Genomic DNA, 24,892 nt, shown 5'->3' with positions numbered 1-24,892 from the left:
TCCTCTTTAGAGGGATTGGGGAAATTCTCTGCCATGGCTTCACCGTCAATGGAAGTTAATCCAGCCCGATCGGAGATTAGATCCGCGGGAGGAAGGTATGCCTGCGTCTGAAGCTTGTTTAGATGGGCATGGGATACCGAACAGCTTTCCCAGTCGCCTTTTTGAGGGCCATTAGTGCACGAGGAAGAGCTAGGAACACTGGCCATGTTTGGGCGATTTCCTATGGCGAGTTCTAAGGATTTCCGCGTGGTGTGGAATGGTATCTGAGATCTAATCTCTATAAATAGGCGCCTTTCCCGCATGGTCAAGGGGTTATTGGTAAAAAGCACCTAGACTGTTTTCATTCGTCTGACACGTGGAAGCCGAGGTGACGACAACGAAGAATCAATTAAAAATGGTATTTAATGCGCAGCCGAACTCTCGTCAATCTGGAGTACAATGGAGAACCCGCCTTGCAAAGCCGAAGACATAAAGCCGGATACTACATCATCAATGAAGGCAAGTTCGGGGGGCTACTGAGGGAGTCCTGGATTAGGGGGTCCTCGGATGGTCGGGCTATGTGACATAAGCCGGATTGATGGGCCGTGAAGATACAAGATAGGAGGCCTTCCCCCATGTCCGAATGGGACTCTCCTTGGCGTGGATAGCAAGCTTGGCGGCTAGCCGTGTAGTTTCCTTTCTCTGTAAACCGACTTTGTACAATCTTGTGTCCCTCCGGTGTCTATATAAACTGGAGGGGTTAGGCCGTAGAGATCATCACAAATCATACAGGCTAGACATCTAAGGTTTAGCCATTACGATCTCGAGGTAGATCAACTCTTGTAACCCCTATACTCATCAAAGTCAATCAAGCAGGAAGTAGGGTATTACCTCCATTAAGAGGGCCCGAACCTGGATAAACATTGTGTCCCCTGTCTCCTGTTACCTTCGATCCTCAGATGCACAGTTCGGGACCCCCTACCCGAGATCTGCCGGTTTTGACACCGACACCCAGAAATAACCCTAGATCGGAAGTTCCACCGCCGCAAGTCTGTGTAGCCACGCAAAACCAACCGGGAGCCCATTCCAGCACCCTGCTGGAGGGGGAAATCATCACCGGAGGCCATCTTCATCATCCCTATGACCACCATGATGAGGAGGGAGTAGTCCACCCTCGGGGTTGAGGGTTTGTACCAGTAGCTATGTGTTTAATCTCTCTCTCTCTCTTTCTCTCTCTCTCTCTCATGTTCTTGATTTGGCACGATATTGATGTATCACGAGCTTTGTTAATATAGTTCACTACTAGAAAAAGGCTTACTAGTGGCGCACCAGTTTTGCCTACTAATGGCGCACTACTGGTGCGCCACTAGCATCACGCCACTAGTAATTTTTACTAATGGCGCACCGCTGGTGCGCCATTAGTATCTGGTACTCTAATGGCGCACCAGGCAGTGCCATTAGTATAGGCCACGGTGCGCCATTAGTATGCCTCCCAGGGGGCATGTGCTTTGCCATACTAATGGCGCACTGGTGGGTGATGCGCCATTAGTATCCTTTGGCATACTAATGGCGCACGTCTGGGTGATGCGCCATTAGTATGTATATTAGGGATTTTTTTTCTTTTCTGATATTTGCACAGATTACAAAATATATTATTGGACAGAATATAAACAGCACCACACAGCAACAGCAGATTCATCGAATACAATAGAAGATTAGTCTCCGAATACAACTCATCATATTAGTCTCCGAAATCAAAAGACCGAACAAAGATAGAACATTACAAGTCTCGAGACCGCGAGTAGCGAGTTTGTCGAAATTAATACTAATCCTAACAAGTCCTACTAATCATCATCATACAACTTCTACTCGTTATTAATAACAAGTCATACGATCATCATCCTGATAGTCATCGAACCAACCCTACTTAATTGTTCTTAGCACATGATCATCAGTATTAGGTAGGACCTAAAATACCCTATTTAAGGTAAAATAGCATAAAACAATATAGACCCTGACTCTCCATTATGGGGAATGGAGATCATCCTGTCTCCAATTCTTGTGCGGCGCTTCCTTTTGCTTCCAAGAACCTCCTTACGACTGTCCATACATTTTTTCCATTCTCTGATTAGCATGTCTCCACTTCTTCTAGAAATCCGGTATGGACAGTTGAGATTTGTAGGATGACCTGGATATAAGTTCAAAACTTGAAGGCTGCCATTCTGATACATCAAATGAGGCACACAATCCTCTGGGATTCTCTGTTGAAAAACATAGTAATAACTTCATAGTTAGCAATGATGTACTAGTTTTAGAAGTATGCAAAAGATACACGGATGTCGTAATAGTACAAAATCTTACCAGGGTATCTCCATGGTAGTTACCGTAGTTCAACACGTGCACTAGTGGCACGTATTGACCATAATGTTGAGGAGTTTGATTGTAGATATTGTAATTCTCAAGATCAGTACAAAATCCGACCGGATGATTTTTCTCCTGATAAGTTAACTCGGAGCCATCGGTGTAGTGGGTTTTGTCTACCATTTTCCGCACATTTTTTGAACAATCAAAATAAGCTGTCAATGGAAATAAGTTGTCAACTATTTTGAAATAAACAATATAGATTAGTTAATAATTAACTATGTTTGAGAAACTCACATAGCGGTAGAATTGGAGGCGTATCAACAAGGACCCAAATGTCCATATTGTCTTGGTCGATCCCAGGATCACCAAGATCCATGGTGACAAGCATACCCTCATCAAAACCATACATCTTGCAAAATGCTTCCCAATTTTTGCAACCAAAATGGGTTACGCTCTCAGCATTATACAGATTTACTTCAAAATCCACATCATGATGTGTCCTTAGGTGAATTTTCTTCGTTTCAAAATTTTCATGATCTTCAAAATCCATCCTCTCCAAGACATAGCGTCTTGCATGGCATGGGATAAACTATACTCGAATTGTAAAAGATGAAATTACACGTTGGAATAGTTGAAGTCATGCTTAATTATGAAAAAAACACTTGTCGTCGTTGCGTATCGTTTCAACTTCGAAGGTCTCCTCGAGCTTAATGCTGAAGCGCCGATCATCGTCCAGGTGAGGCCTGTCGCACAGACCTCGACCGTCGTGGCACCAGTCGCACTCCCCCGAGAGACTTTCGTCGTCCGATGACGACATTTCCTATGTTCATAATTCAAAACTACATCATCTCTGTTGGGTCCAATAAGATAATCCACAGTGTGGTGAAAACACGCCCATCCAAATAGAATATGTGGTATGGGCTTTTTTAGTAGGTCATCCTACCAGATTAGGGTTTATCGATGACGAGCAACTGACATTAGTAATAACTATGAGTAGATATCACACTTCTATATGAATAACACAAGAGGCAGTTGATCCTACTTAATTAAGTACTAAGATACCCCGGCCCATGCATTAGTCGGAAGTGCCCCATATGTCCTATTTTTAGCAAAGTCATGCTAAAATTCACAGAAAATTTCAGCATGACCTTTGCTGAAAATAGGACATATGGAGTACCCGAATTTGCCGGAACGGAAGTTAATCGACATTCCGGCAAACTCAAGGGCCTCTCGGGGTACCTGCAAAATCATCACGACACGATGGTCGCAGACAAAACCCAGCAAACTAGCAATTGATGGATCAACATGTAAAACATGTCCAATAAGAGCATATAATTCAACAACTCCACTGAAAATGAGAGCTGAAAGATGCAGGGAGCACAAACAGCTCAGAAAAAGGATGCAGGGAGCACAAAGAGCTACACTCTGAATCTTTTATCTATTTATACCTGTAAATTAGCACTCCGATGCTGGCCTTGACAAATGATCCCACTATGTTGTTTGCTGGAATCTGCAAAATGATCCCACTATGTTGACAAATGATCCCACTATGTTGTTATACTTGAGAACACTGTAACAAAATCAAAACCACAATAAACAGTGGTCAAATACAGAAGAAGGAACAATTTATTTGTACTGTAAAAAAGGTTAGAGAGAAAAGTTAATGAGGATGAGTCACATAAACCAATTCAGATCACTCCCTCCCCAACACTGGCAATGCTCACTAGATCTTTATAAACCTGGGTACTTGTTTGGGATAAAAATAATAGAAGGGATTTCAGGAAGGAGTTCAAAACATATAACATTGGAGGGTTAGATTCAATTTAACCTCTTGTACCTCCTATACATGTGTGAATTAAGGAGTAGCAAGCACAGGAACAGCAAAATTCAGAGATGACAGAAATCAAGGCACAAATTACACAGAACCATGAAGCTAAAATATAACTATTTAAATGAAGGCACTGTTAGAAAAGACAACATAGTTCAGTAAAGTCATGAACATAAATACTGCAGAATTTAGAGACCACTTAGTACTGTAAATTCAGTTAGCAACAAGACAGAGAAATTGCACTTAGATTTCAAAGAAAAATATGACTACTCCACACTGTAAATCATCTACATTGACACTGTAATAACTGTATACTCCACACTGTAAATAGACGGAACATTTTTTTGCCACAACTTGAATCTGCAGAACAACAGTTTTACTAGCTTGCATGAACAAGTGGAGCAAATTGCTCAGAGGTGCTGCTGGAGATGCTGTCGGGGCGGCGGGCCGCTGGACAAGGAGGAAGGAGGAAGGAGGAGAGGTACCTGGGCGGGCGCGGCCGGTCGCCGGAGGGGTCGGGGTCGGGGTTGGGGTCGGGGTCGGCGGCGGCGGCGTCGAAGGGATGGCTGCGCGGGGGAGGGCGCGGGGGCGGCGGCGCGGGGGAGCTGCAGTGGTGGGGGGCACGGGGGCGCGCGGGCGACGGGGGTGGAGTCCGGCGGGGGTCGGGGCGGCGGCGTCGTGGGTCAGGTGAGCGCGCGGGTGGACTGGCGAGGGAGAGGGGAGCTAAGGGGGGAAACTTACTAATGGCGCACCCCGAAGCGGTGCGCCATTAGAATGTTTTTTACATAGCAATGGTGCACCCACGACGGGTGCGCCATTAGTAAATTTTTTTTATGTAGCAATGGCGCACCAGCCATAGGTGCGCCATAAGTAATTTTTTTTTATTTTTTTTGTTGCATCTAATAAATTTTTTAGAAAATGAATATGAATATGAAACAGTAACAATTTTTTACAAAAACAGTAATAATTTGTGACGGTGGAGCGGGCCGGGGAGGGTGCGGGGGGTCGTCGGCGGCGGTGGAGCGGGCCGGGGAGGGTGCGGGGGGTCGTCGTCGGCGGTGGAGCGGGCCGGGGAGGGTGCGGTGGGTTGTCGGCGGCGGTGGAGCGGGGGAGGGTGCGGGGGGTCGTCAGCGGCGGTGGAGCGGGCCGGGGAGGGTGCGGTGGGTCGTCGGCGGCGGTGGAGCAGGGGAGCTAGGGTGCGGGTGGTCGTCGGCGGCGGTGGAGCGGGCCGGGGAGGGTGCGGGCCGGGGGGTCGTCGGCGGCGGTGGAGCGGGCCGGGAAGGGTGCGGGGGGGCGTCGGCGGCGGTGGAGCGGGCCGGGGATGGTGCGGTGGGTCGTCGGCGGCGGTGGAGCAGGGGAGCTAGGGTGCGGGGGGTCGTCGGCGGCGGTGGAGCGGGCCGGGGAGGGTGCGGGGGGTCGTCGGCGGCAGTGGAGCGGGTCGGGGAGGGTGCGCTGGGTCGGCGGCGACTGTGGAGCAGGGGAGCTAGGGTGCGGTGGGTCGTCGGCGGCGGTGGAGTGGGGGAGGGTGCGGGGGGTCGTCGGCGGCGGTGGAGCGGGCTGGGGAGGGTGCGGTGGGTCGTCGGCGGCGGTGGAGCAGGGGAGCTAGGGTGCGGTGGGTCGTCGGCGGCGGTGGAGCGGGGGAGGGTGCGGGGGGTCGGCGGCGGCGCCCGGTGGAGCGGGGTAGAGGGTGCAGGATGTGCTCGGCGGCGAGGGGGACCGGATCTGGCGAGGTGGGATAGCGATCGAGATGGAGGGGATCGAGATCATGCAAGTGTCCATGAAATATACACTAATGGCGCACGGGGAGCAGTGCGCCATTACTAGCTTAAACTAGTAATGGCGCACTGCACCAGGTGCGCCATTAGTAATTTTGCAAAAAAGTAAAAAATAAAAAAAATATTTTAGTGGCGCACTATGCTGCTGGTGCGCCATTACTAGTTACAACTAGTAATGGCGCACTATGTCCTGGTGCGCCATTAGTATGTCTGGCAAAATAAAAAAAATAAAATTTATTACTAATGGCGCACCCTTTGTCTGCACACTAATGGCGCACCAGCACATGGTGCGCCATTGCTATATAGCAATGGCGCACCACATGTCTGGTGCGCCATTAGTGGCCATTCCATCTATAGCCCTTTTCCTAGTAGTGGTTGGATCATATTGTGTTTCTCCCTCTCTATCTTGTTGTGATGAATTGAGTTTTCCCTTTGAGATTTCGTTTTTATCGGATTGAATACTTTCATGGATTTGAGAGCACTTGATGTATGTCTTGCTATGAATACCCGTGGTGACAATGGGGTATCATATTGATTCACTTGATATGTATTTTGGCACTCAACTCGCGGATTCCCGATGTGACATTGGGGTAATCTATGCATAGGGGTTGATGCACGTTCTCGTCTTTGTTTCTCCGATAGAAATCTTGGGGCACTCTTTGAGGTTCTTTGTGTTGGATTGAGAATTATGAATCTGAGATTGTTTGATGCATATCATATAATCAACGCACGGATACTCGTGGTGACATTGGAGTATCTTGGTGACATTAGAGTCGGTTGATGTATCATATGATGTTATTTTAGTACGAACTCTTGGATAGATCGATCGGAAAGGATAACTTGGTGTTATTTTAGTACGAACTCCTGAAAAGATTGATCGGAAAGAATAACTTTGATGTGGTTTCGTACCCTACAAACAATTTCTTCTTATGTTCTCCGCTAGATAAGAACTTTGGAGTGATTCTTCATCGCATGTTGAGGGATTGTTATGTGATCCAATTATATTAGCATTGTTGAGAGGTTGCACTAGCGAAAGTACATACTCTAGACCTCTTTTTCAAGCTTTGCAATACCGTTTGTGCTCACTTTTGTTACTTGCTACCTTGCTGTTTTTTATTGTTACTATTACAAAAATCAATATCTACTATCATTACTACACTTGTATCACCATCTCTTCACCGAACTAGTGCACCTATACAATTTACCATTGTATTTGGTGTGTTGGGGACACAAGAGACTTTATTATTTGGTTGCAGGGTTGTTTGAGAGAGACCATCTTCATCCTACGTCTCCCGCGGATTGATAAACATTAGGTCATCCACTTGAGGGAAATTTGCTACTGTCCTACAAAACTCTGCGGTTGGAGGCCCAACACGAGCCTACAAGAACAAGTTGTGTAGTAGACATCAACGACATGCTCGTCGTTCCACCAGGGTGGCCAAACAGTGTCCGTGGCGCGTAGGACGCGTAGCTGGCGGCATTACCATCCGATTGCCTCCGCATCCAATATTGCCTCCGCATCCAGCTGCGCCACATGTACGTTGCAAGCGGCGGCTTGAGCGCAGGCGGCCTCGTTGAGAGCCCGCTGCTCGGCGACAAAGTCGGAGTTAGCCGCGACCATGGTTGCCACAGCCTCCTCGCTCACGCGCTAGCTGTTGATCCGCCCCTCTGCCAGCTGGTGCTGCTCGAAGCGGAACAAGTTGTAGTGTTGTTCCTCCTACGCCCGCGCTGGAACACCGACATAGGTGCGGGCGCCGGCTGCTCCTCGGGCATGGCGTAGTTGAAGTGCGCCTGTGCCTGCTCCATAGTCAAGATGACATGCAACGATGCGGGCTCCAGTGCGGAGTCATTGTTGGAGCCAGTCTCCATCATGGGCTCATTGTCGTAGACCGGGTGGGGGGGGGGGGGAGGCCGACCTTGATCCGCCTGGTATGGTGGCTCTGCCAGGTGGCCGCAAGGGCGGCCACCTCGTGCTTCTGCTGGGTCGAGAGGCTCTTCCACAAAGTGTTCCTGCTCGCGGTCATGGGGGATGTGGTTCATGGGAGAAGGATGTGCAGTGGATGTGCTGTGGTGCGTTGTGAGCTTAGTGTGACCGCCTTTAAATAGCGGATTCTGGCGAGGCCAATCGTCTGGATGCGTCAATGCGCGGGCGTCGGAGTTGGTTCCTCGGACAGCGAGCCTGTTTAATGGCGGCAGACGAACGCGCATTGAACATACGTGGTAGATATCCGTCCCATCTGGTCCAGTAAATGTCTCTCCAGCATTGAATAAGGGCGGACACTGGGACGCGGCGTGGACGGCGCCCTCGGACGGCGAGCCGCTTCGATGCCGATGCCAAGGAGTGGTCACGTCCGCTCTGGGCCGGCGTCAGTGCAAAGCAACCGCTCTAAAGCGGCATGAATGCGGGCAGCTGACTCCAGGCGGGAATACGCGTGGACGAGGGAAAGGGTTTTCAAGTGGGCCAGGTTAGTTAGATGCGGGTGTGGCAGTAGTCTGGACACCCGCAAAGCCCTCCAGTTTGTCTTCAGTTTGCGGAAAATATGCGTCCAAACCAATCGGCGGACCGATACAAGTCCGTATTGGATGGTAAAACAAGTTTGGACCGCACGGTCTGAATGGCTGCGAAGTTGGCCTTGGGGATGCCCTTAAGAAAATTGTTGCTATTTGTAGAAAAAAAATTATCAGTGGGAGAACAATTCAGCGCATATTTCCCCCATAAAAGAAAAATTCAGCGCATATTCCGCCCCTCACTTTTAAACATGAATTTGGTATCTGCTTGAAACGAAGTCGCAGCTCAGCAGAGAACCAAGCGCTAACATTTAACGACATCTCCTGCTCTAACAGCTCGGTCCTCAGTGCTCACTCTGTCACTCAAAGAGAAAATGGCAGTGGAGATCCTGGAGTCGTGCATGGTGGCGCCAAGCGAGGCGACGCCGAAGCACGGGGTGTGGCTCTCCAACCTCGACCTGCTGGTCGCCAGGGGCCACACGCCCACCGTCTACATCTACCGGCCAAGCTCCGGCCCGGCCTCCTTCTCACCGGACGTCCTCAAAGCCGCGCTGTCCAGGGCGCTCGTCCCATTCTACCCACTTGCCGGCCGGCTCGCGCAGGATGACGCCGGCCGCCCGGAGATCAGCTGCAGCGGCGAGGGGGTCCTCTTCGTCACTGCGCGGGCGGACTCCACGCTCGACGTCCTCGGCGACTTCGCCCCGTCCGATGAGCTGCGGCGGACGCTTGTCCCCTCGGCCGACGCCAGCGGCGTTGCCGGCATCTTAGCTATGTTTCAGGTGACATTCTTCAAGTGCGGCGGGGTGTGCCTGGGCGCGGCCATCCACCACACGGCGGCGGACGGCCTCGCAGCGCTCGATTTCGTGAACGCCTGGGCTGCCATCACGAGGGGCGACGTTGGCGTGCCCGCGGCGAGCCCCTGCCTCGACCGCACGCTCCTCCGCGCGCGCTCCCCTCCCTCCGTGCTCTTTGACCACGCCGAGTACTCCCGGCGTTGCGGCGGCGAGACGAAGCCCAGAGTCCCTTTCGGCTCCGCCATCCTCCCCGTGTCCAAGAACCAGATCAACACGCTCAAGGACGGCGCCGGCCAGGGCAAGAGGCTCTCCACGTTCAAGGCCGTGGTCGCCCACGTGTGGCGGTGTGCGTGCAAGGCGCGCCGTCTCGCGGCGACGGAGGGCACCCGGCTGTACATGACCGCGGACGCGCGCACCCGCGTCCACCCGCCGCTCCCTCGCGGCTACTTCGGCAACGCCATCTTCCGCGCGTCGGCGGCGACCAAGGTCGGCGAGGTCGCCTCCGGGCCGCTGGACGCCGTCGCGGAGAAGGTCACCGGCGCGACCGCCCGGCTGGACGACGAGTACGTGCGGTCGCTGCTGGACCACCTGGAGCTGCAGGCGGCGGACGCGTCGGGGCTGCGCAAGGGGGAGTGGGTCATGCCGGAGACCGACCTGTGGGTGATAAGCTGGCAGGGGCTGCCGATCTACGGCGCGGACTTCGGCTGGGGCCGGCCGGCGTTCATGGGCAGGGCCTGCCTCCAGTTCAGCGGCCTCGTGTACCTCGTGCCTGGCCCCGACGACGACGGCCGGCTGGACGTCGTGGTGGCCATGGAGCCCGAGAGCCTGGCCAGGTTCAGGGAGGTGTTCTACCAGGAGCTCATGCACTACTAGTCCGTCCGTTCTCCTGCAGATTTTCGCACGCAAAAACTAAAAACCCGTTCTCTCACTGTTTCACGTCGTGCCAGAACGGACCGTCGATCTGCAGGTCAGCTCGCTAGCTGTATGGCGTCGTCATTTTATGTGGGATAGATAGATAGGCTACAAGTCTCGGTGTGCTACTTGTCGCTTGCATGCATAGTGCTCATGAGCAGTGGTGTCACTACACGTACGTGCAGCACCTGAGCAGTGCGGTGGTGTTCTACCAGCAGGAGCTTATGCAATATTAATGCACTACAGCAAATTTCCTGCCGTGCTTCACGTCTAAAAAAACTGGTTTTTGCACGTTGTATTCTGATCAATGGTACTGTCTCCGTAAAGAAATATAAGGACGTTTAGATCATTACCAAAAGAAGTACTTAGTTTATTTTAGCCTAAAAAGACTAGTACTAGTATTTTTTTTTCTGGAGAAACACGACGCTCGTCACAACATTCGATGGATAGATATATCGAGGCTAGTGATCAGCTGGACGATCGTGCTGTGTGCCGCTTATTCATCAGCGGTGGTGTCACTACGTACTCTTATACGTGCTACGTGTAGCGTCCGAGCAGCCTATCGCATATGCAGCAGACGCGTCACACGATAATGCCAACGCAAAACGGTCTAGAGACCAGTGATGCTTGATAAACAACTACGTGTATGTCATTGCTTACGTACCTAATAGGTTAAAAAAACACTATCTGTTTTGTATCTAACACGAAACATATTTTACTCAAAGTTATTATAGGTTGTTAGAATGGTTGTGTTTGTATCCATTTGACTCCTTGTATTCAGCGATAATCAGGGCGTGCCATTCCGGGGGAGACCAATTACAAACGATGCAAACAACAAATTAACCAGCGGCGCACTTCACTTGCATAGAGGAAGACACAAAAGTCTGAAAGGATAGAACACAAAGAAAGATACAAATATGACATGCCAATTAGGTGCATCCTTCACCGCATGTGAGTTTTGGAGGATCACGACCTTTGTGTGTGTTTTTTCTATCGTAGGTTCTTGTTTGATTTTCCGTGATAAAAAATGCTTTTATTGGCTTATAATGTTGTTTTAAGCGAGCAAAACATTACCCATCTGGTTTCTGCATAACTATGATACACACATCCAAAAACATTCATAAAGATCAAGGAATGCCTAAAAGGTTAGGTGGGAGCGTGTGCGTTATGGAGATTATGCCGTCATCGATGTTGGGTAAAATGTGCTTGGCTAACTGCTCATACGGCTGTTGGTAGGTTAGGTTCTTTGTGCGGTGGAATTCTGAATTGTGAAACGAACCCAGTTCAAATGGTTAGGTTCATTGTGGTGGAACAACTCATTTTTCGGCGATGTTCGATCAGGGATGAGAAATTCCCATCGACTATGAAGATATCTGTGGTGACTTCGTCAATCTCAAAATGATGTGCCAGCTCAGCTTCTTGATGGAGTTCATAGGGGTATGACGTGTGTTGATATGGATGAGTTATGTGGGTATATATAAATGTCTGCATTTGTACTGTGTTAAAATAAGTTGTTAGGTTAGTTTTTGATATAAATGAGATACATATACCATGCAAAAGAAAGTTAGCTGTTTAATAGGATTGTAATTTTGTGTGTGTATTACTTGCAACCATATGAGTGGATTAATTACTGCAGACAACATATTTACAATAAGTCACCTAAGTATTTTCTCTCGAGAACATTAATTAAAAAAGTTCCGTAAAAAAACATGATTTCGAATTTGTTCCACTTGCACCTGCCACGCTTACCCACACATGAGTTTATAATCGGAGAGATGGCGCAGCAGCAGCTTCGCATGCCGTGATCCAATGAGCAGTCCACCGCAGTACGCAGATGTCTCCTCCCTCCTGGCAGCTGCCGGCGGCCACCAGCCGCCGCTCGACGGCCGCGTGGCCATCGTGACCGGTGGCGCTGGCGGCATTGGTGCCGAAGTCACCGCGCACCTCGCATCCCTCGGCGCTCGCATCGTCGTCGGCTACATCGGCGACTCGGCACCCGCGTACCAGCTGGTCGCATCCCTCAACGCGGCCGCCGCAGGCAGCTCCGGGCCACGCGCGGTCGCGGTGTGCGCGGACGTGTCGGACGCCGTGCAGGTGGAGCGTCTGTTCGACGCGGCGCAGGCGGCGTTCGGGCGCGACCTCCACATCGTGGTGGCGGCCGCCGGGTTCCAGGACGCGGCGTACCCGGCCATCGCGGACACCGAGCCGGAGCAGTGGGACCGCGCCTTCGGAGTGAACGCGCGCGGCACGTTCCTGTGCTGCCGGCAGGCGGCCCGGCGGCTCGTCAGAGGCGGCGGCGGGCGGATAGTCACCTTCTCGTCGTCGAACGTTGCGTCGCTCCGGCCAGGGTATGGCGCGTACGTGGCGACCAAGGCGGCCGTGGAGGCCATGACCAAGGTGCTGGCCAAGGAGCTCGCCGGAACTGGCATCACGGCCAACAGCGTGGCGCCGGGGCCGGTCGCCACGCCCATGTTCTACGCCGGGAAGTCCGAGGAGCGCGTGAGGGCCGTCGCCAGCGAGTGCCCCATGAAGCGCATCGGCGAGCCAGCGGACGTGGCGCCGGTGGTCGGCTTTCTCTGTAGTGACGCCGCCGGGTGGATTAACGGCCAGGTGATTCGGGTCAATGGTGGGTACGTGTAGTTTGTGCCGTTTGCTCATATCCGATGTGTGCGTGTAACTCGATTACAAACGAGAAGGTCCACTCGGTCGATCTCCACGTTGTCACGTCGATTTACATGAATGAACAAGCACAACTTTTTCTTAAATAGCGGAACACAATCTTTTTTATTAGCTTGAAATGAAGCATCAAGATGATACAAATACAATAAAAACATAACTGACCTTTGCATAGTTAGGATGCACACAGCCAATATCAACACACGCAAATAAAAACACACATGAGCATCAAATGCACGATTTACAAATTACGCCAATGGTCACATCCGCGCCAACCATCTCATGACACTACACGAGTGACAAGATTCTTCTTCAACAACGCTTTCAGTAAGGGAGCGACGCACAAACGACTCCGTCACCATACTCAACCACACAATATCAGAATCTAGCTAGGTTTTCACCCTGATTAACCAGTCCGAACATATCCAAGCAATGCCTTCAACAAAGTAACAACGTAAAAACATCGCCATTTAAAAGTCAAAGAAAGTAATGTCAGTCGAGTTGAAATTGTAGAAGTGTGAGTTGTTTGAGTTTGAATAAAACAACAAAAACATGGTGTTCTGTGTAAGCTTAGAGAGGGTAGCGCAATCGGTTAATTTTGGCAATCTTGTTCTTACAAGCCTCAGCTCCAGCTAGTAGATATGTAGGAGTAATGTCTACGTTGTCCACCACACGACCAAGGCGCTGAAATATTTTGTGCAAACTGTTGATCATTGTTGTCGTTGTGTCCCATGTCACTGATCTCCCTAGTTTTTCGAACTGTTGATCATTGTTATTTTTTGAACTGTGCGAACACTTATTAAAATTCAATTTTTTTAATTTGTGAACACTTTTTTGAATTTGTGATTTTTAATTCATGAACATTTCAAAAATATTTTTAAAAGATCAAATAGGATTTGCCAAATCTCATCTGGATGAGACTTTAACAATGTCTCGTCTAAGTTGTTGTTCGTCCAATCTATTTGTTGTAATCTTGGCGGAAATGGGAACCCGCTTCGTTTTTGTCGCGTGCGTCATGTGTCGTTGTGACGTCTAGTTGTCAGCTGGTTTTTGTTAGGCTCATTTTTATTTCGTCCTTGGTTTTGTTTTTTCCTAGCCATTTTCATGGGCTTTTTGTCACTTGTTATTGGCCTGCTTTGTAGAAGCGGAAGAGACATAGTGCTTTCTTCGCTACCTCTTTTATCACCCCCATTATGCGGCCGATTTGCCTCTCCCCATTCCTCCTCTCTCTCTCCATTTGCCCTCTTGTCTTCCATTATAGCCGTTGCCTTTTTTTGTGGGATCCTTTTTAATTTTGCCCCAATTGCAACTCCACCCTCACCTTGCCACTGGGACCAACCATGTGTTTCGCCCCAGTTGCAAGTTCACCATTAACTTGCAACCGAGTCCAATCTTTTTCTTGTCTCCAGTTACAAGTCCATCCTCGACTCACGCCGGATCCCTCCTCTAATGCATCGTCGAGATCCCATCCCAGACCGATTTGCATCCGCTGCTTCCGGTGAAAACCCAGTTCCCCTTGTGGACAGTGGTGGCGTGTCGTCGTCCTTCCCCTTCCTAGAGGTGTTGTGTGGGGATCACTAGGATGATGTCGGCTCATCTTCGCTTGTTTCGTTGTGCAGTGTGATTTTGTAGCTTGCATCTTATTGTGTGGTTGAGCCGTGGGTGTTGGTGTGGTCGTGGCAGGCTATGTTTATGATGATGACTTTTCGGTTTCTTCCTGGGTAGCTAGTTAGGCGTTGTTCATGCGAGCTGTAGTGAGAGCATTTTGTCTGCCAGCGATGCGGCGTCCTTCAAGCCAAGGCAAGAGGGTGGTGGCCTCTTCGGAGGTAATGTCGGATGGCATGGGTGACCTAGTTATGGCTTGTATGGAGTGAGAGAGGATGCATTCTTCTGGTGTTCCATGATCTTCACCTTCCTGCTGGTGGTGGCTGCTATTCATGGGGTTCCTGCCTTAGGGTCTCATGCCGGTTTTCGTAGCTTTTCTTTTGCATGTTTCTCCTTTCCGATTTTAAGCTGTGCAAGCACTCTATATTTTAGCCGTTTATTTTTTTAATTGTAAGTGGCTATGTTGTAATCCTGGTTGGTTGATGGTTTTGTTAATTTAAAGTCAGCTCGCCTCAATTTTTTAGGTGTTCATAATCCTTAATTTTATTTTTCTAGGAAAAACTGCAACATAGGATATATTATATTCGATACTGCACTTTGGCCCTCAAGGTACGCCTTTCAGGGCCTTATTTTTACATGATACTCGTCACACTTACTATAAGAACTATAACTTAACAACGCAACTACATAGCACATGTGGTAAGCAATTCAAATGATTAAAAAAGACAACAACATGTACGCAGTGACATGATCATACGTCGACATGGAAAACAGCAAAGACGAACAGAACACGTGGTCGTGGTGCATCATGCGTCCACTGCAACTGTAGACGACGATGACGTCACTCTTGTGCCTTCCACCTCGTCTTCTTTCTCCTCGGACTCGTACGCGTCGCGCTCCTGGACCCAGAGGTCGGCGAACTCGCAGTCTTTGTACCGCTCGAACCACGGCCCGCCGGACGTGTAGTGTATGGCGCGCGGCGTGGTCCCGTCCACGTCCGCCGGGTCGACGCGGTTGTGCCCCACGAGGAAGTTCCACGCGAATGGCACCTCGCCGACGTCGGCGTCGTCGAGCCACGCGAAGCGGTGGAGGTGCGCTCCGGTCTGGGTGCTCACGGCCTCCGGCGTGAGCGCGGCGCGGTTCTTGGGGTGGCCGCAGTTGAAGAGCACCATGGAGGACCAGTTCTTGCGGGGGTACACCGTCTGCACGGCGCCGTCCATCTTGGTCGCCTCCTTGGGCGTGTAATCGTGGTGCACGCACAGCACGGCATAGCGAGGGTCGGCCATGCGCGCCAGCTCTGCCACGTCGGCGACGAAGAGGAAGTCGCAGTCCACGAAGAGCGCCCAGCCACGGTAGCCGGCGAGGTGCGGCATCAGGAAGCGGGTGAAGGAGAACTCTGTGCTCTCCGTCGGCCCGCGCTCCCGCCAGTACAGCCCAGCCTCGCGGAGTTCCTGCTGGACGATCGGGATGACCTCCAGCGGCACGGAGGAGCGGCGCAGGAGTGACCGCCGGCAGACGCGGTATGCGATGTCCTCGCGGGAGTCGTAGCCCACGTAGATGCGGAATGGTTCCGCCGTCGCGTCAGCGCCGGTGAGGTGGGAAGGTGCTGGAGACATTTTCGGGCACCGTCACGTATCACGTATAGCCGGTACGGGTTATCAGGTGCACCGGGGTGGTGGCTTTTAAAAGGCGTGCGTCCATGCTTGGTTGAATATCTTCTCAAATTTCTTTCACATTTCTACTTCAAAGCCTAATTTCTATGAGAAAGCTCTTAGTTATATAACTTGAAGTTGGGCATATTCTCATCAAGGTGACAATTTCCTTACACTTTAAAAACCTTGCTAGAAGTGTTGGGGACACAAGTATGCTTTTAGTTATACTCCATGCTATTTGAAGAAGGCTTAAGTGAGATCTTTATGGATTGATATCTTGGTTTCTTAACCGGGAAGGAAATGTACCACTATTACAAAACCATCTCACTTGGGACCTAATAATTGCTTGCCATCCTAGTAATCTAAGTCGCCTGCACCTAAAATCTATTCGAGAGTTGTAATCCTATCCTATGTACCTAAGACTAGTCATAATGGGGAGTAACTTGGACAAGTAACGTGCATATGTTACTAGTCTATATTACTACCTTTATAGTGAGTACTACTATCATAAGTGTGATAACAAAGAGAGCTTCATTTATTACTTTGTAGAGTTATGTTACATTAAAAACTGCTATGTGATGGTAACATAGATTCATCCCCACTAAGGTTGCCCGTAGTGGGTAGTATCATAACTTAGTATCATGCATATGATACTACCTCTATAATGCATAATATCATATATTAGTATCATAAATAACTTTATTATTGCCATTCATAAGATATAGTAGCATAGCATTTATTATGATACATTATCATAATATGATACTCAAGCCTCTCTTTCTTCATTTAATTTTATGTCACCTCAACAAATTGTCTAGTTGACATGCATGATACTAGCTATGATACTCCCATTACGACTAGCATAACTTATTTATCTTAACATGCAAGCATGTCAGCTCATCACACAATTATGAATGAAATAAGACTCCCTTCAACATGCAATCATGCATGGGAAAAGTCCCACCATAAAATTCAACCTTACATGGGAAAAAATCCATTCAATTATTCTACTTCTTTTCATTAAATACTATTACAACTATACATAATCAAATATAATAAGTCATATGTTTATTTATTTTGGTTCTCATGTTATCAACCCCAATTTTCATCAAACAATTCCAGCAGCAGCGCGCGGGGTATCCCCTACTTTACACTAGTTTTGGAGCCCAAAATGACACCCAACTACGACCTTAGTTTTATTATAGATTGTACCTTGTTCCATCATATGCAATACATTTGTTCCTCTAGTCTCAAAGCAACTTAGACTCCCTGAATTTCCACCATATAAAAAGTATCAAAATAGAGAAAATACCACTATAACAGTTCACTAAAGCCTCATCTATCCCAATAAATATTAGAGGGCCCTCTAAAAACTCCAGCTACAACTAAAACTGACCATTTAGTGGTACTGTACAAACTCATTCTAGCAATCTTTTGAGTTCCTTTTTCTTAGTTTTTTTGTGATTTTTTCTTAGTATTTATTCTACGGGCATAAGATATGATTTATGTAAATTTTTATGGAGAGTAATTTTTTTTGCAAAATTGACCATATATATTATAAAAGTTCACCGGAAATACAAAGCATCTCAAACATAATAAAAATTGCATCGAGATTATGAGACCACCAAACGACCATTATTGAGTACACTTAATTGATTTATGCTGTCAAGTTCATCTTTTTAGGGTGTATGATGTTGCGTCAAGTATTGCCCTCAACTACAATATCGGTGTACTGATGTGCTTTCCGGTCCATGATGATCAGGTAACCACTATGCATGTTGGTGATGTACTTTTCACACATAAGATCATAACCTTTTGCTGATGTCACCTATTTTTGACATGAAAGGCAGGAGCATTGACCATTGCATTAAGGTAGAGAAGCAAAAAAGTACAAGAGTTATTTACAAGACGAAAATAGAAACCAAGAGACTGGAACTAAAGTTACTACATTTCCAGAGTAAAGGCCAATTGGAGTTGGCTAATGTCCTCCATCACAAAGCATGCAATACCAGAGAAGTGTTGTTGAAGGTGCACCTATTACGCTATTCCCAAACATTCCACAACACATAGATAATGGCTAGCAATATTGTCGTTAAAATAATTTGAGACAATACCCAAACCCCATGGGTGATAGAAAGACAATTTGAGACAATACCCAAACCCCACGGGACAATATGCATTCGAGTGTAAGAGGTTCTCATTAGATTTGTACCTGGTTAGGCAAAGCTCACAAAACTTGTCATGTGGCCACCTACGGATGCCAAGGCTGTCTTCCGTAAGAGCTTTTCGATGGAGGAGAAGCCACATGAAAATCTTACACTTGGGCCCAACCTTGGTTCTCAAAATTTTATTTTCCAAGAAAGGGACCATGGCACTGTCAAACTGGAGACCGTATGTAGAAGAAACTGAGTAGGAGGCTTAAGACGACACATTTCACATGATGCAATCGAGTGTTTTGGTGTCAAGGATTACATCTTGGAGCTGCATTCACATGTCCACAAACTCACGGATCTGTTGGGTAGTAGTAATGGTATCAGTGGAGCACATCGAGTTATCATCCCTAAGGCCTTTCGGGATGGTCCTTCGCTTGCGCCTCACAAGCCCAACAATAGAAGATCATGTTGTTGATGTATGAACATGGTGTTAGTCAAATTTATTATATAATTACATGCTGGTCTCTATTTAGTGGTGATGTCCTACCATAGAGTGTTAAATCATACAATCTTTTGGTTTATCTTATTCACTTTCGCTTCATGCAAGATCTGTTGAAATGTTGTGTAGATTTTTTTGGTACATAATTTTGTTTTGAATTATGCATGGCCGATTTTGTTTATTAAGAAAATTGGTGTGTTGATGACTGAGTAATTAGTATGTGCATGTCCATGTACTAAGATAAGTATGGTGTTTCATAATGCAGTGTCTACTAATCTAGTTAGGTACAAAATGGAGATCGCATGAATTCATAGGAAAAAAGTGCTTCGCTCGACCCCCGGTAAGTTCCACTCAGGGAGACTCGGGAGGCGATGAATCCTAGCCGACGTGTTCTCCTTTCCCCTTCCCTACTCATCGTGATACGTCCATTTTGCATCATGTTTACCTACTATTATTTATAATATTTTTATGCAGAATAATGCTTTTTGGAGTAATTCTAATGCCTTTTCTCTCATAATATGCAAGGTACACACCAAGAGGGAGAATTCTGGCAGCTGGAAATCTGGACCTGGAAAAGCTACGTCAGGCCACATATTCTGCACAACTCCAAATGAGCTGAAACTTCACGGGGAATTTTTATGGAATATATAAGAAATATTGGAGCCAATAAGTACCATAGGGGGCCCACCAGGTGGGCACAACCCACCTGGGCGCGCCAGGGAGCCCAGTCGCACCATGGTGGGTTGTGCCCTCCTCGGCCCACCTCTGGTGCCGCTCTTCTTGTATATAAGTCATTTTGACCTAGAAAAAACATAAGGAGAGGACTTTCGGGACGGAGCACCGCCGTCTTGATGTGGAACTTGGGCAGGAGCACTTTTGCCCTCCGGCGGAGAGATTCCGCCGGGAGAACTTCCCTCTTGGACGGGGAAATCATCGTCATCATCATCACCAACAACTCTCCCATCTTGGGGAGGGCAATCCCCATCAACATCTTCAAAACACCATCGCCTCTCAAACCCTAGTTCAACTCTTGTGTTCAATCTTTGTACCGGAACTATATATTGGTACTTGTGGGTGACTAGTAGTGTTGATTACATCTTGTAGTTGATTACTATATGGTTTATTCGGTGGAAGATTATATGTTCAGATCCATTATGCTATTTAATACCCCTCTGATCTTGAGCATGATTATCATTTTTGAGTAGTAACTTTTGTTCTTGAGTTCACGGAGAAATCATGTTGCAAGTAATTATGTGAACTTGATACGTGTTTGATATTTTGATAGTATGTATGTTGTGATTCCCTTAGTGGTGTCATGTGAACCTCGACTACATGACACTTCACCATATTTGGGCCTAAGGGAATGCATTGTGTAGTAGTTATTAGATGATGGGTTGCGAGAGTGACATAAGCTTAAACCCTAGTTTATGCGCTATTCCGTAAGGGACCGATTGGATCTAAAAGTTTAATGCTATGGTTAAAATTTATTCTTAATACTTTTCTCGTAGTTGCGGATGCTTGCGAGGGGGTTAATCATAAGTAGGAGGTTTTTTCAAGTATGAGCAACACCTAAGCACCGGTCCACCCACATATCAAATTATCAAGGTAGCGAACACGAATCAAACCAACATGATGAAAGTGACTAGATGAAATTCCCGTGTACCCTCAAGAACGCTTTGCTTATTATAAGAGACCGTTGTGGCCTGTCCTTTGCCTCGAAAGGATTAGGCTACCTTGCTGCACTTTTTTTACCGTTACCGTTACTTGCTCGTTACAAATTATCTTGCTATCAAACTACTCTGCTACTTACAATTTCAGCACTTGCAGACATTACCTTGCCGAAAACCACTTGCATTTCCTTCTGCTCCTCGTTGGGTTCGACACTCTTACTTATTGAAAAGGCTACAATTGATCCCGTATACTTGTGGGTCATCAAGGCTCTTTTCTAGCGCCGTTGCCGGGGAGTGAAGCGCTCTTGGTAAGTGGAATTGGTAAGGAAAAATTATTACTATGTGCTGAAATTTATTGTCACTTGTTGCTATGGAGAACAATCCTTTGAGGGGTTTGTTCGGGGTATCTTCACCTCGACCGGAACCACAATTAGTTACCCCTCAACCTACTGAAAATATTGAATATGAAATTCCTTCGGGTATGATAGAATAACTGCTAGCTAATCCTTACGCAGGAGATGGAACCGAACATCCTGATATGCACTTGATATATGTGGAAGAAATTTGTGGATTGTTTAAGCTTGCAGTGTTACCCGGAGATGAAGTTAAGAAGAAGGTTTTCCCTTTATATTTGAAGGGAAAAGCATTGGCATGGTATAGGCTATGCGATGATATTGGATCTTGGAACTGGAATCGATTGACATTGGAGTTTCACCAAAAAAATTATCCTATGCATCTTGTTCATCGTGATCGGAATTATATATATAATTTTTGGCCTCGTGAAGGAGAAAGTATGGCTCTAGCTTGGAGGAGGCTTTACTCAATGTTATATTCATGCCCCAATCATGAGCTCTCAAGAGAAATTATTATTCAGAACTTTTATGCTCGACTTTCTCATAATGATCGATCCATGCTTGATACTTCTTGTGCTGGTTCTTTTATGAAGAAGACTATTGAATTCTGGTGGGATCTCTTAGAAAGAATTAAACGCAACTCTGAAGATTGGGAACTCGACAAAGGTAAAGAGTCAGGTATTAAGCTTAAGTATGATTGTGTTAAATCTTTTATGAATACCGATGCTTTTCAAAAGTTTAGCACTAAATATGGACTTGACTCTGAGATAGTAGCCTCTTTCCGTGAATCTTTTGCTACTCATGTTGATCTCCATAAAGAGAAGTGGTTCAAATATCACCCACCTATCAAAGAAGAAATTAAAGAACCGGTAATAGCTAAAGATGAAACTATTATTTATAATGTTGATCCAGTTGTTCCTACTGCTTATATTGAAAAACCACCTTTCCCTGTTAGGATGAAAGAACATGCTAATGTTTCAACTGTGGTCAACAAAAGTTATATAAGAACACCTAAACCAGCTGAACAAATTAAGATAGAACCTAGTGTTGCTATGGTTAAGGATCTCCTAGAAGAAAATTTAGATGGGCATGTTATTTATTTCTATGATGAAGTTGCTAGAATTGCCAAACCCGATGGAAAATATAAACATAGACCCGTTGTTGGCATGCACGTTGTCTCAGTCATGATAGGAGATCACTGTTATCATGGTTTATGTGACATAGGTGCTAGCGTGAGTGCTTTCCTTTTACCTTATACCAAGAAATTATGAATGACATAGCACCCGCTGAAATAGAAGAGTTAGATGTTACTATTAAACTTGGCAATAGAGATACTATATCACCAATTGGGATTGTTAGAGATGTTGAAGTCTTGTGTGGGAAAATAAAATATCCTACAGATTTTTTTGTTCTCGGTTCCCCACAAGATGACTTTTGCCCCATTATCTTTGGTAGACCATTCTTGAACACCGTCAATGCTAAAAATAGATTGTGAGAAACAAACTGTCGGTGTTAGTTTTGGTGATCAGTCTCATGAGTTTATTTTTTCCAAGATTTAGTAGAAAACCTCATAAAAAAGAATTGCCTAGTAAGGATGAAATAATTGGTCTTGCTTCTATTGTTGTACCTCCTATTGATCCTTTAGAACAATATCTGCTAGATCATGAAAATGATTTACATATGCATGAAAGAAATGAAATAGATAAGATTTTCTTTGAACACCGTCCTCTGCTTAACACAATTTGCCTATTGAAACTCTAGGAGGTCCTCCTCCACCTAAAGGTGATCATGTGTTTGAATTAAAACAATTACCAGACACTTTGAAATATGCTTATCTTGATGAGAAAAAGATATCCTGTTATTATTAGTGCTAACCTTTCAGAACATGAAGAAGACAGATTATTGAAAGTTCTAAGGAAGCACCGAGCTGCTATTGGATATACTCTTGATGATCTTAAGGGCATTAGTCCCACTCTATGTCCGCACAAAATTAATATGGAACCTGATGCTAAACCCGTTGTTGATCACCAACACCGGTTAAATCCAAAGATGAAAGAAGTGGTAAGAACGGAAATATTAAAACTTCTGGAAGCAGGTATAATCTATCCCATAGCTAATAGTCGATAGGTAAGTCCTGTTCATTGTGTCCCTAAGAAGGGAGGTATTACTGTTGTTCCCAATGATAAGAATGAACTCATTCCACAAAGAATTGTTACAGGCTATAGAATGGTAACTGATTTTAGAAAATTAAACAAAGCAACTAGAAAAGATCATTACCCTCTGCCTTTTATTTATCAAATGCTAGAAAGATTATCTAAGCACACACATTTTTGCTTCCTTGATGGATATTCTAGTTTTTTTAAAACACCCGTTTCTAAAGCTGATCAAGAAATGACCACTTTTACTTGTCCTTTTGGAACTTATGCTTATAGACGTATGCCTTTTGGTTTATGTAATGCACCGGCCACCTTTCAAAGATGTATGACTGCTATATTCTCTGACTTTTGTGAAAATATTGTTGAGGTTTTCATGGATGACTTTTCTGTTTACGGGAAGTCTTTTGATAATTGTTTAAGCAATCTTGATCGAGTTTTGCAGAGATGTGAGCAAACAAATCTTGTCTTGAATTGGGAGAAGTGCCACTTTATGGTTAATGAAGGTATTGTTTTGGGCCATAAAATTTCTGAAAGAGGTATTGAGGTGGACAAAGCTAAGGTTGATGCAATTGAGAAAATGCCATGTCCTAAAGATATCAAAGGTATTCGTAGTTTCCTTGGTCATGCTAGTTTCTATAGGAGATTTATCAAAGACTTTTCTAAAATTTCTAGGCCCCTTACAAATCTTTTGCAAAAGGATATTCCTTTTGTTTTTTATGATGATTGATTAGAAGCCTTCGAAACACTCAAGAAAGCCTTAATTTCTGCACCTATTGTTCAACCACCTGATTGGAACTTGCCTTTTGAAATTATGTGTGATGCTAGTGATTATGCTGTTGGTGTTGTTCTAGGACAAAGAGTTGATAAGAAATTAAATGTTATTCATTATGCTATTAAAACTCTAGACAGTGCACAACAAAATTATGCTACTACTGAAAAAGAATTTCTAGCAGTGGTGTTTGCTTGTGATAAATTTAGATCTTACATTGTTGACTCTAAAGTTATTGTTCACAACGATCATGCTGCTATAAAATATCTTATGGAAAAGAAAGATGCTAAACCTAGACTTATTCGATGGGTTCTCTTGCTACAAGAATTTGATTTGCATATCACTGATAGAAAAGGAGCAGAGAACCCCGTAGCTGATAACTTGTCTAGGTTGGAGAATGTCCTTGATGACCCACTACCTATTGATGATAGCTTTCCTGATGAGCAGTTAGCTGCAATAAATGTTTCTCATAACACTCCTTGGTATGCTGACTATGCTAATTACATTTTTGCTAAATATTTACCACCTAGTTTCACATACCAACAAAAAACAAAAAAATCTTCTATGATTTAAGACATTACTTCTGGGATGACCCACATCTTTATTAAAAAGGAGTAGATGGTATTATTAGACGTTGTGTACCTGAGCATGAACAGGGACAAATCCTACAGAAATGTCACTCTGAAGCTTATGGAGGACATCATGCGGGAGACCGAACTGCTCACAAGGTATTACAATCTGGGTTTTATTGGCCTACTCTCTTCAAGGATGCCCGTAAGTTTGCCTTATCTTGTGATGAATGTCAAAGAATAGGTAATATCGGTAAGCGTCAAGAAATGCCTATGAATTATTCGCTTGCTGTTGAACCATTTGATGTTTGGGGATTTGATTACATGGGGCCTTTTCCTTCCTCTAATGGGTATACTCATATTTTGGTTGCTGTTGATTATGTTACTAAGTGGGTAGAAGCTATTCCAACTAGTAGTGCTGATCACAACACCTCTATTAAAATGCTTAAGGAAGTTATTTTCCCAAGGTTTGCAGTCCCTAGATATTTAATGACTGATGGTGGTTCACACTTTATTCATGGTGCTTTCCGTAAAATGCTTGCTAAGTATGATGTTAACCATAGAATTGCATCACCCTATCATCCTCAGCCTAGTGGTCAAATTGAACTTAGCAATATAGAAATAAAATTA

The 24,892-nt window shown here is 46.1% G+C and overlaps 3 protein-coding genes across 3 annotated transcripts; 2 read left to right on the top strand and 1 right to left on the bottom strand.

The window, feature by feature from the left end:
* Positions 1 to 8,607: 8,607 nt before the first annotated feature.
* LOC109753369 (putrescine hydroxycinnamoyltransferase 1) lies at positions 8,608 to 10,176 on the top strand. The gene has a single exon (XM_073502781.1). It carries the CDS (start codon positions 8,829 to 8,831, stop codon positions 10,119 to 10,121), a length of 1,293 nt encoding a protein of 430 aa, XP_073358882.1. The 5' UTR covers positions 8,608 to 8,828; the 3' UTR covers positions 10,122 to 10,176.
* A 1,571-nt stretch (positions 10,177 to 11,747) lies between these two features.
* On the top strand, positions 11,748 to 12,925 carry LOC123494697 (NADPH-dependent aldehyde reductase-like protein, chloroplastic). The gene has a single exon (XM_045230765.2). The coding sequence runs from the start codon at positions 11,970 to 11,972 to the stop codon at positions 12,798 to 12,800; it is 831 nt and encodes a 276-aa protein (XP_045086700.1). The 5' UTR covers positions 11,748 to 11,969; the 3' UTR covers positions 12,801 to 12,925.
* A 1,967-nt stretch (positions 12,926 to 14,892) lies between these two features.
* Positions 14,893 to 16,087, bottom strand: LOC109758635 (protein CDI). The gene has a single exon (XM_020317494.3). The coding sequence runs from the start codon at positions 16,055 to 16,057 to the stop codon at positions 15,248 to 15,250; it is 810 nt and encodes a 269-aa protein (XP_020173083.1). The 5' UTR covers positions 16,058 to 16,087; the 3' UTR covers positions 14,893 to 15,247.
* Between the last annotated feature and the right edge of the window lie 8,805 nt (positions 16,088 to 24,892).

Source organism: Aegilops tauschii, chromosome 7 (genome assembly GCF_002575655.3).
Source record: "Aegilops tauschii subsp. strangulata cultivar AL8/78 chromosome 7, Aet v6.0, whole genome shotgun sequence".
NCBI lineage: Eukaryota > Viridiplantae > Streptophyta > Magnoliopsida > Poales > Poaceae > Aegilops > Aegilops tauschii.
Note: the sequence above shows the minus strand (reverse complement) of the source record. Positions and strands in the feature narration are given on the sequence as shown.

Excerpts from the sequence above, each read along its gene's own strand:
- LOC109753369 (XM_073502781.1), top strand. The coding sequence starts at position 8,829 with ATGGCAGTGGAGATCCTGGAGTCGTGCATGGTGGCGCCAAGCGAGGCG.
- LOC123494697 (XM_045230765.2), top strand. The coding sequence starts at position 11,970 with ATGAGCAGTCCACCGCAGTACGCAGATGTCTCCTCCCTCCTGGCAGCT.
- LOC109758635 (XM_020317494.3), bottom strand. The coding sequence starts at position 16,057 with ATGTCTCCAGCACCTTCCCACCTCACCGGCGCTGACGCGACGGCGGAA.